This window comes from Theobroma cacao, chromosome 7, assembly GCF_053813885.1.
Source record: "Theobroma cacao isolate CCN51 chromosome 7, ASM5381388v1, whole genome shotgun sequence".
Lineage (NCBI taxonomy): Eukaryota > Viridiplantae > Streptophyta > Magnoliopsida > Malvales > Malvaceae > Theobroma > Theobroma cacao.
The window spans coordinates 37,229,781-37,241,834 of NC_142645.1; the positions used below are offsets into that span (position 1 = coordinate 37,229,781).

At 33.6% G+C, this 12,054-nt stretch overlaps 1 protein-coding gene across 1 annotated transcript; it reads right to left on the bottom strand.

Annotated features, from left to right (window-relative positions):
* Positions 1 to 1,661: 1,661 nt before the first annotated feature.
* Positions 1,662 to 10,065, bottom strand: ABCD2 (ABC transporter family protein). Its single transcript, XM_018124554.2, has 10 exons — positions 9,708 to 10,065; positions 9,411 to 9,618; positions 9,201 to 9,268; positions 8,758 to 9,084; positions 8,517 to 8,681; positions 7,938 to 8,166; positions 7,004 to 7,245; positions 6,589 to 6,910; positions 5,491 to 5,768; positions 1,662 to 2,008 (listed from the first exon to the last, which is right to left on the bottom strand). The coding sequence occupies exons 1-10, from the start codon at positions 9,900 to 9,902 to the stop codon at positions 1,820 to 1,822; spliced, it is 2,223 nt and encodes a 740-aa protein (XP_017980043.2). The 5' UTR covers positions 9,903 to 10,065; the 3' UTR covers positions 1,662 to 1,819.
* Positions 10,066 to 12,054: the final 1,989 nt, after the last annotated feature.

Genomic DNA, 12,054 nt, shown 5'->3' on the forward strand with positions numbered 1-12,054 from the left:
TCTTTAAAAAAGTAAAGTGAGAAGAGCTAAGCACCCTAAATTGAAAACAAGCAAAAAGGTTCTTCAACTATTTTCGCATTTGTTGCACTCTCAATTACCTCTAAAGTTTCAGCAACTATAAAATCAAGCTCCCGCAATATTTATAAAGGTTGAAAACTATGAAAACACAACTCTAAGAGAAGATTTCACTTTCGAATCATTAAACACTTCTAGTACTTTTCCTCTTGTATTTAAGTCTTCAAGTTGTACCATCTAAAGTGCATTTATTGCTCATTTTCTTACTCACCAAACATTGTACCCAATTTGACTTTCAACCTTCTCTCGAGGCATTTCAGCTAAATTCTTATCTTTCTATTTCTTAACTTGAGTGGTTATACCTTAACCAACTTGAGTGGTTATATCTTAACTAATTGAAAAGACAGAAGCATTGTAAGGTTGTGCTTAATCCACAAAAGGTATTTTTGTAAACTTTATTGTAATAGTGGATTTTAAATTCTTTAGTGAATCTAAGAGAGGACGTAAGTAAAGAGGTCGAACCTCTAAAAAATCTGTGTTGATTTTCATTTTCATTCCATTTGCTTATTTACACTTGTACTTTTCAAATTCTCTAACTTTACAAGAAACCATCCATCTTGATCATATTTTGAATTGGAAACTTTCGCAAAATTAAAATAGGATTTTCAAAATTACAAATATAATCCAATTCACCCCTTTCTTGGATTCAATCACATTGAGCTATTTGCACTAACACCCTAGAAGGCAGAATGCTTCCAGAATGCTCTCTACCCAAAAAAGATCGACCCCTTTCAATCCCTACAGTGTACCTTGCAAAACTATTACGGTTTAAAGATGTTTTTTCACTTGAAATGGTTTAAATACTTCAAGCTGAGTTTCCAATGAGTTTCGACACCTTTGAATTACTTCTAAATGACTTGCAAATGCATGGCTTTACATTTCCTATGCAATTGTTTTGATTTACTTCAAATGAGCATGTTCCAAAATAGAGACATTGTGTTATTAAATACTTGAGTCTTAACATGTTCCCTTCTTTATCCACTCACTAAGTTATATGCTCACCATTTCAAATTTATGTTTTGGTTTACATGTCTCCATTTGTTATCTTGGTAAATTTTGATTAAATGCACATGATAAACATTGCTAAGTTCTCTGTGTCCACTCCACTGTCCATGTCTATTTATATTTTGTATTTGCAAAGTATAGAAACACACACTATGACTTAACCAAAGATTGGCATATGACATGTATTTCTATTTTGGTTAAACACAGTGGGTGATTGTATGTGTATGCATGTGTATGTATGTACGTATTATAAAGGACATGTGCTCACTATTTGATTTGAGATGTGTTTATGTTTGTTAAATGAATGAAGCTTGCTTGGGTCTCGTGAGCCTTGTCTACTTAAGCCTTTGCATCGATCATGACCTAAAACTGGGTTGGGTTGTGACATATATGATACATGCTTAACAGAAAGAAACATTCAAATATTCTTAATTAAATGATTTGTGGCTTGTAAGTAAAAGAGAAAGGCGGTCATGATTGTAAATCAAAACCATAATAATGCCTAAACCAACAATTTGTCATAAGCTAAGATGACAGGACGTACTAGTTTCTATAATTAGCATTATTCTTGTGAGTCAAAATAACAACCAAAAAGATTTATTGTACAACAAATTGTAAAATTCAATTGCAACAGGTACAATATTTGCCAAGAACATGACCCTATCATAATATCTTTCCTCCACTTTTGAAACGGCGGAAGTCACCTAAGGTTGGCAAGAGAAAAAACATGACCCTAAAGCTATAGTTGTAGATGCTCTGAAGTTAAAGTGTCATGGTGGATGGATTCAATGTTCCAATTACATCCTTCGCTTTCTGCACCTGCTGTTGATATCCGTAAGACCCTACCATGATAAGCATATAATGTACTACGATGGCCAATACTGATATATGTGATGCCTGCTGTGTTGATCTTCTCATACAAATGGGCCTGTGAAAATGAAACAGCACAATGTAAAGGAACTATAAAGAATAGTTTCAACATTATGTCTTCATGAAGGAATCAACTTTAGCCTAAAGTAGGATAAACTATAAAGAAGCTAGTATAGGCGATGGTAATAACATTAGATATAATACACAAAAAAGTAAGCAACTCATCTGAGGAAATTGTGGGTATTAGAAGCTTTGTTTATTATAATTACTCCTACATGTCCTAAAATTGTTACTTGTACAACAAGGGATTAAATCCAAGGTTAGTGGCATGATCCTTCGGTTAGTCTCAACTATGTGGTAGAGAGTCTTCTTTTGTGTGATTTCAATATTTCCTAGTTGAGAGATTCTTCCCCTTAACCTTTTTGGGAATGCTCAAGTACCTCCATTCCTCATTCTTGACACACAAGTCATCCTACACCTTTGATGACTGTAAAAGGAAATAGTCAAGTTTACTCCATCAAGAACCACAGCCATCTTTATTATAGGGTGAGTTGTCATCACCTAATTAGCCAGTCATTTCTACTCTATCAATGGGTAATGCCTACCAAATCTAAGGGAATATCTAGCACGACTAAGAGCATTTTCTCACTTCTCCCTCTCTTCAAACCTTTCAATATAATCTATTAGTCTGTTGCAACTCCTTAGAGGTGGCAAAATCTAATTGAACCTAAAAACCTGCTTGAGCAAGCTGAACAAGAACGTCGTCCAATCAGAACCAATTAAAAGCGTCAAAGATTCAAATCCAAAAAAATCCAAACTCGACCCAAATTCAAGGAGTTTCGAACCCATACACCCAGAACTCAACATGACCCTAACTCGAAGCGACTCAAACCCGGAGTGAATTGAACCCACAATGAGTTGATACTGATCAAATTTGGAACCCGTAAAACCTGATTTTATAATGTAAAAATACTCAAACTGTGATTAAATAATTTTGAAAAGTAATATTAGTTGAAGTAAAATTTTTATAAAATAATATTATTTATAACTATTATACAACTATATAGATATTGTACTTTCAATCTTGTCAGTATTGAATATTTGAATTAGATTAAGAAACTAATTTAAGATGCTAAATATGATCATCAATGATTTTTGAGGTTACCCTTATTATAACAAATAATTATAGAAAATAATAATGTGACTTTAACATTTGAATATTTAATTTTACATTTAGATAATCATGTGGAAAGTTGAAATTGAAAAATATTTCAGAGGGCTTTGCTATTGTTATTTTCTTTCTTAGCTTCCAGAGTTCCAATTCTTATAGAGGAAGGAAAAGGACAAAGTGGTCACAATGTGAATTATTTAATTCAATTTCAAACTTGATTGATTTATTATTATTTATTGATAAAATAATATTTAGTTAAGAATAAAACTCATTATTACCTATAAACTAAAATATATTTAAAAGTAAGCTAATAAGGAAGAATATCAATACATTTAGTTTTAGTTAAGAGTAATTAGACTATCGAGTTATTTTTTAAAAATGAAATTTAAATATTTTATACTTACATATAAAATAAAATTAATGCTCAAGTGTGAAAATTGAAACCTACTAAAAAATCTTCATTCTTCAATATTAATGTCCAAACAATAAAAAGTTAAAATTAGATTATCAAAATATTAATTTAAAACAATTAAAGGTTTGCAAATAGAACAATATTTATGAGATGGAGCGAGTCCTTGATAAGGTTACTAGTTAAACAAATGAACCAATTAATTGATCAATTAAACATTTACACTTATTAAATTAATTCAAACCAAGACGATAGGCATCTTAATTCTTAATTCTTCTTTAGTGCCAATATGATCAAATGTTAAAATAAATTAACATTATATCAATAAATGTTAAATATCTTGATTATTTGATTTTCTATTGTTGCAAACTCTAATTAATGTTATGCAAATTAGTAGATCAATTAAATTTATTATGTTATTTGTCAAGCCAAGACATCTTTATTCTCCATTAGTGTCAAAATACCAAAATGGTTAAATGTTAAAAATAGAACAGTATTATATCAATTATTTTTAGATAACATGATTTTGGATTTCTTCTAATTTCTAAAGATTAATGTTAGATTGATCTATCAAATATTTGAATGATATATTCTTATAAAGTGAGTATTCTTTCCGAACATAATTGGTATTCTTCTATTCATTTTTAAAATGCCCACTATTCACTTTAATTGGACATTTGTCTATGTGACATTATCTAATGATAATGGTTATAATTTATGTCCAAACCAATAAAAAAAGCTAAAAGAAGAAATTCATGAAAACTTGAAATACTATTAGAAATAATGACTAATAAGATAAAAACAAAAAACACACAAAAATACTAATAGTGAATATATAGTACAGTTGAAACTATAATGACATTTATATTTATACAAATATTTATCAATTTCTTAAATTCCAAAATTTTTCTATCATATTTTTATCTTAAATTTGGTAAATTAATCAATGATATTGACTTAATATCTGTGATGAAATAAACATAATTATTTATTGCATTTGAATATACAAAAATGTCTAGAGCTTGTATGAATCTCAAAATAACCCAAAACCTGCCCGAACCTGGATGGTCTGAACCCAAGATGATCTGAATTCAAAATAATCCAAACACAAGATCATTTGAATTCGAAATGAACTAAATCTGAAATGATCTGAACTTGAAAGTATCGGAACTCAAAATGGTCCAAACCTAAAGTAAACCTGAACCTGAAGACAGCTTGACGCGAACATACCCAATTGCAATCTTTACACCTCTCCAACATCATGCTCCTGGGTACTACTTCCCCATACTATTACTACTCCTAGTCTTTTTTTTGGGAAGAATACTCCTAGTCTTTTTGATACTGCCTCATTGGAACCACTGCTCTTGGATTCTAACCATTTTTCTTTAAAAGACTCCCATGTAATTCTCACTAACCCTTATATTTCCTCACCTTCCATTGTACTGAAGCACTAAGGTCTGCTCAATCATTATTTATCCCCTGTTCATATTCCTAGTTACATTTTCCTACTTGAATGCAATGTTACTTCGTCCCTCTAAGAACACTCTAAAAGGGCAAATCTAATGACAGAATAGTAGCAAAATGCAACATGGCTTTCCCAAGTTTCATTGTTTTAATGTGTTTTTCTAAAACTGCCAACAAACTGTGTAGCAGGTAGAATTCCTTTATTGCTCTGGTCTCCCAATTTGTTGGGTCCAAAGGAATCATTTGTCTATTACTGAACCATGTTGACATAAAATGACCAGGTTAGAAATTCATAGGTCCTACACAAATGGGTATGAGCGTAATTTACTTGGACAATAACACCTTTGATGTGAGACAATCTTCAATCTTAACAAACCTCAATCACAAGAATAAGGGGATACAAGAAAAGAAAGGAAAAGTCTAGAATACATAAAAACCACATAGCTAAAATAAGATTAAAGAAAAAATAACATAAAATTTTAGAATCCAGACATACCTCATTGATCTCATCCAAAGCACTGGTGGATTCATCCAACAGGACCAACTTTGGTTTAGAAAGCAACAAACGTGCAAAAGCAAGGCGCTGCTGCTCGCCAAGGGAAAGAACACTGGACCACTCGTATACTGAATCAAGACCTTTGAAACGAGACAAAATATAGCCAAGGCGGACATCTTCTAAAATCTGTGTTAGATCATCGGTTGTAGGAATAGGCATACTACAGTTTGCACCCACATTTTCAGAGTTTGGTGCTCTTGTCAGGAAAGGAAGTGAACCTATAATTGAAGGTCAATAAGAACTTTGATAGTGGAAACTAAAGAACAGTTTTTGTATTCTTTGCTCTTATTCTCTTTAACAGGATAATAACTCCATATTGAGATGAGAATGGATGCAAATAAACTCACATGCAAATAATAATAGTAAAAGGAAAAAGAAGTGAACAGCATGGCCAATCCAAAGAATCCCTCGAAGTTCATTGAAACCATGCTTGAAACTCAACATATTCCCACTCTAAGTTATTTCCAAATGCTCTCTCTCAATATGCTCTTTCCACCTGATTCTCCATCTTGCTCTGGCGCCACACTTTCTCTACACTTTACCTAAATTTTATCCATCACCACCTGTCACAGCACTCAGTGCCTCAAGGACTGCCCCAATCTTCCTCTCTGCCGCCCCCAACACATCTTATTTTACTTCTTACGTCACAACCCCATCTCTATTAGAGAAGAATCCCATTACAGCACCAAAAATGCGCCACCTGATAATATTGAGAGACATTGGAAAGAGAAGATTTCTTCTCTTTTGCAGCATAAAATCCCACATCCCTGGTACACATAATGGAGGGGTGAGGTGCCCTCTGTATATATGCTGCTCGAACTGTTGCCTAACTCACTAAGGTTAAAGGGGTTCCCAAGGTGCAAGAGCGTTCCTAAGTTAGTGGGTGCAACATTAAACAATAGAGATTGTAAATATTACTTCTGAGGAAAATGAATGCTAATTATACAATTAGAAAAATTAGTTTGCCCCTTCCTAAAGCTTGCAAATGCTTTTTAAATTGGTTATTCTATGTGGATTTGTTATTTAAGAGGGACATACCTGCAGGTTTGGTGTCATCTGATGTAAGTATTGCCTGTTCAGCCCATGTTGGATAAAGCAATTGCTGACGAAGTGTTCCCAAAACCATATATGGTCTTTGAGGAAGGAAAAACACACTTCTAGAATTACTATTTATGGGCCTCCCAAATTCCTTATTTATATTTGCAGAATTTACTTCAAGAGAAGCCACATCTGAAGAAGTGGGTGGTTGAACATCACCTCCATCCTCAACATAGAATGTGATTTTCCCTTTTCCAGTACTCCAAAGACCAGCAAGTGCTCTTAGCAAAGAAGTTTTGCCACTACCACTAGGTCCCATTACCTGTTAAGGCATTCAACAAATAATATATTTATCCTTACTTATCAACTCATTATACAAGCTCCAAGAATTCAATATACAAATTATGATACTAACCAGCAAATGATCTTTTTCATTGATCACCAATGATAAGTCTTTGACAAGTGTAGAGTTATTTTTTGGTGTCTTTAGAGTCAAATTTTCTACATCCAGCAATCTAAGAGACGTGTTTGCAGGTACAGATCCATTAGAATCCAAAACCTGTGACCCTTTGACATAAGAATATGTCAGATTAATCTGCTCCATGGGATCAGATGGAGAGTTGGATCTGCTGCTATCCAGAACGTCATCAAATTCACCTGAAAATGTTGTTGGTGTCAAAATTGTTAACATCAGGTTCATAATGTACCTTGGTTAAAGGCACAAACAGATAATGTAAAGCATAATGGACAAACAATGAAAACGCTACAAGCATCAAAAAGAAACTCTGCAGATGAAGGATGAGGCAGCAAATCAAAAATAATTATCTGCAAGGAACAAGATTGAATGATCTGGATGAGATAGAATGTGTGAAAAATGGCTAGTATGGTCTGGAAAAATAGAAGCACAGACCATAGGTTATTCCATCAACCATTGGATATAGTATCCAAGATGAGCTAAAGAGAAAGGATAACCAAAAAAAATGGAACAGAGACCTTTTGTGTGAAAAAGGAAGAAGATGCCCTTCCTTTTGATTTCTACACAAACCACGATACTTTCAAGACAAAAGTTTGCAATTCAGAGTTGAATGATACTCCCAAGGAATATTTTTATTTCACTTATAAATGTTGAAAAAGCTGACTTGCTAAATGAAAAATATATATAAGTTTTCAACATATGAAGTAAATTTTTACTTATGTTACTAAAAATACATATACTTTACTCTTCCTCTATCACAATAAAGGGCCAAACCACTCAATTTTTCCACAATTTTGTTCTCAACAAGAAACACTGTAGAGCCTGATTTAATAAGAAAATATATATAAGAGTAAAGGGGTTGAAAACATTGTACCCAGTCTATCAATGACAGCTGAAAAGGCACTAATTGCTTGAAACTGGTATACGATGAGGGAGAAATCCCCAAGGATATGATTAAAAGCTGATACAGACTGATTAATGACACCAAACTCAATTTTTCCCGAGAAATACATAGGAGCAACAACAGCAGCAGGGAGAATCTGAATGAGGTACCGGTAACCATTGGTAAAAAACTCAAGATTTCTGGAAGATATCAACAATTGCTGCAAAAAGATAGGACCAAAAGGGTTAATGCCATATGATGAATACATAATATTGCAATCAAAAAATAAGGAACAAGATACAGCCTTTTTGTCGAATATTTTAAATTAGGGAAAAGGTTAAAGGTTCAGATAAATGAAGCATAAATATTGTGGTTCGCCAACAATCAGGTTGTGACGCAATGCCAAAAGGCAGAAAATCAGGTGGAAGATTGAGTTATCTGAATTGCTTTGATTGAGTGAACCCAAAGAAGAAAACAGCAGAATAGTTATGAGTAAGAATGCCTTGAATGGAACATGAGGAAGTAATTAGTCAGGAAATGAAAAGGAGAGAAGGTTGAGAATGCGCATACGGTTAAATTTTCGAAAGCACTTGTGAAGCGCTGCAACAGAAGTTGGAGTTCATTATCTTCACCACCGTAGAAAGCAATGGATTCAGCATTTTCTCGCACACGAACAAGTCCATAACGGAAGTCAGCTTCCTTCTTCTCTTGAAGGAAATTAAGATTGACCAATCCCTGAAACCACAAATGAGGAAGCAGAGTCATGGCAGAGGTAGACCGAGGGCGAACCATAGGGCATTCAGACAAATACCTTGCCAAGAAAGACGCTAATAGCTGTTCCGCCGATAGAATAGAGGAGAAGAACGACAAACAACGGAGGGTAGATGGCGTACAAGATATTGCTGAAAGAAATCAAGTCGACAGCAGCATTGAAAAGAGTCAAAGAGAAGGCAAGGGCAGTGGAAGTGAAGGAGCTGAGGTCGTCCACTATGCGCTGGTCGGGATTATCAATAATGGATTGAGACTGGATTTTGTAAAAGGTCCGATCGGAGAGGTAGCGTTGCATGTAATAGCTTGTCATCCAAGACCTCCATCTTAGAGAAAGAATTTCTCTTGCATAATCTCTCAAAACGAAGAACTGAAAGTTAACAAGAAACATGTTAGAGCGTGCATAAGTGCTCGTAATAAACAACAACAAGAAGAAGCGGCGAAAGAAAGATGCAGCTGCTAGCAGAGCAGTACCTAAGTGCTCACCGGAATTCCACCAGCAAAGCCACAGAGGTAGTACACAAGTTGCTTGGTGAATTGCTCCTCGTCCTTGTCTTTACGTGTGACAATCAATTTGTCGCCGTCGTCGGAGATACGATAACAAATTACAAAAGCAAACAGATATCAATCACTCATTTGTTATAATTAATAATAATAATAATAATAATAAAGATTGAATTGAAATGAAAAACAGACTTGCAAGCGCATTGTAGAAGTCCCGGCCAAGGAAATTGAAGCCGACGCTGATGCCGGTGGTAGCGAGTGTGAGAGCGAAGACAGAGGCCAGCTGGAGCCTGGCTTGGACCTTATCATCAGAGAACCAATAAGGGGCAGCCACCTTCCAGAATCTATTGAACAGCGTATTTAAGTCGGGGGCCTTCCTCTGCTGCCGCTCGCAGTCATCCTTGGGACAGGAAGCATTTCATTAATCAAAACAAAAACCAAAAAAAAAAAAAATCAAAGAGAGAAGCGAAAGGGGTAGTAGAGAGAGACCTTGTTAATGGTATTTGATTGGGATGCACAACACCTGACATTCAACGAATTGAGACGCCTAGATATGAACAAGACTGGCTGGGCACGACGTCTAAGATGGGTATGGGAGTACTTCCAAGGAAAACTAATGCTGCTGCTGCTGCTGCTGCTGTGTGTATGTGAGTACAACACAGCTTGTGCTGCAGCTGCAATCATTCTCTCCTTTCGCTTCTTCCTTTCCCTTTCTCCTCTTCCGATCAATCCTAGTACAAAATTCCACCCAACTGTTTTCTCGTTTTCTTCCCTGTCCCTACACACCCAACTTCGTTACTTATCCACAAACCACCGAGGCTGTTTCAACACACACTTGCGATTCTGCTTCCGCCACGTTTTTTTCTTTCGTCTTTAGTATTGCATCTTGAAATGATTTGAAGATGATTTGGGATATTAATTGCATTGAGAATTTATAATTTTATCAGATTTTTTTATACATGTATTTTAAGTATAGTATTCTACACATTAAAGTATTCTATGTAGTGGTATTAGACTACCCCTTATCCTAATTCAATTATAAATAATAATTTTTAATATTAAATTTTAATTTTATAGATATTATTTTTTATTTATAAATTCTTTAGGATTAATGTAATACTTACTAAAATTCATTAATTATTGTAAATATAATTTTAAATTTTAATTAATTTATTTATGGAGTAACTTTAATTTATTAATTTAATTTTCATTAACAATATACATAAAAATTATTTTAAATTTATTTCAATCGGGTATTTAATGGGTAGTGTCTATGATGTTTAGGTACAAGTTCAAGTAACAATTCAAAGTTTTAATAAGGTATTTATAGAATTCGGGTACCTTTTGTGAAACCTCAACCTTTAATTTAGGTTAAAAAAATAACTTAACTTGGTAAATATGTAAATTTATGCTTCCCAATGACATTTTTGAATGTTTATAACTTAGAAATGTACATTTTGATAACCAAATGAGTTTATTTGAAAGATGTGACTTAGAGAAGGTCAAAATGTTTTTATTTTAGACTTAAAACTACATTTTGGACGAATAGTATCGATACTACATAAAGTATTGATACTTGAAACCCAAAAATACATCTTGATAAACAAGCATCGATATTTATTTATGAAGTATCGATACTTGTAAACTCAAAACAAAAGTATCGATATCTACTCCAAAAGTATTGATATTTACACTATAGATTTGAAAAAAAAATTAAGGGTAAAATGAACTTTTTGTTATGAACAAATGTGTGAATGTCCATTATGTTATGACTCAAGATGTAAAACCCGACCCTATAAATACATGTCATGACATACATGCACTGAGTAGCATGTTATTATGCTAGAAAGCACATAAGAAAAGACGAAACTCGATATCGTACCTAACGGTACACTTAAGTTGATTTAACCTCGAACTAGTTCAAATAGGAATTGTAGGATGAAATTTAATATTTTATAGTTCAGGAATGACTAAAAATGATTGTTCGGAGTTCGAGGGTTCATTTGAGGTAAAATTAGAAATTTTGATGTTCAAGGGTAAAATCGTCATTTTGCCACCTAAGATAATAATTTGATCATGGAGTGAAAATTTTGACCAAGATTAACTATTTGGAGTATAATTTAATGATAGGAAGTGAAAAAGTTTAATTCTGGTGATTTTTGGAGTGTAGGGGTAAAATCGTAATTTTACCACCCGCGGACAAAATTTGAGATTTTGAGAGAATTTAGATCAAATTTGACAAATTGGAGAATGGTATGAGTATAAGGGATGAAAAATATGTCTATGGGCAATTTTTCAGTTTTTTGGGCAAAAATGTAATTTTTCACTTTTACGGGGGCAAAAGTGTAAATTTTAAAAATTACTCCACCGAGACTTTGGATAAATCTGAGAATTTTATCTAAGCTATGGATATGTGGAAAAAGTGTATGGTGAAAATTTGGAAACAAATGGATGAAATTTTAAAAATGGGCCAATGGGAAAGTGACACATGGCATTTTTTTAATGATATAATATTATTTTAATGAAAAGTCAGCCCATTTAAACCCCATTTTAAGTGCTGGCCGGCCATAAGGAAGAACAAGAGAGGAATTAGAGAGGAAAGGAAGAAAAAAAGAAAAAAATAAAGAGAAACAAGAAAATTCAAAGGGGATTTCGCGGTTTTCGACTGTTTACACGTCTAACGGTAAGATTTTTTGATTTTAGCTTGATTTCTACCTTTCCTATGCCTTTATTTCCATTTAGCATGCTTGAGGAGAGAGATCAAAAAGTGATATCAAGGCCTGGACGAAATTCTAGGGGAGAGAAATTGAAATTTTTAGGTTTTGATTTTTAGTTA

Coding starts and splice junctions, on each gene's coding strand:
- ABCD2 (XM_018124554.2), bottom strand. CDS start 9,902: ATGATTGCAGCTGCAGCACAAGCTGTGTTGTACTCACATACACACAGC. Junction 9,619..9,707: donor AATCAAATACCATTAACAAG/GTCTCTCTCTAC, acceptor TCCTGTCCCAAG/GATGACTGCGAGCGGCAGCA. Junction 9,269..9,410: donor CTTCTACAATGCGCTTGCAA/GTCTGTTTTTCA, acceptor TCACACGTAAAG/ACAAGGACGAGGAGCAATTC.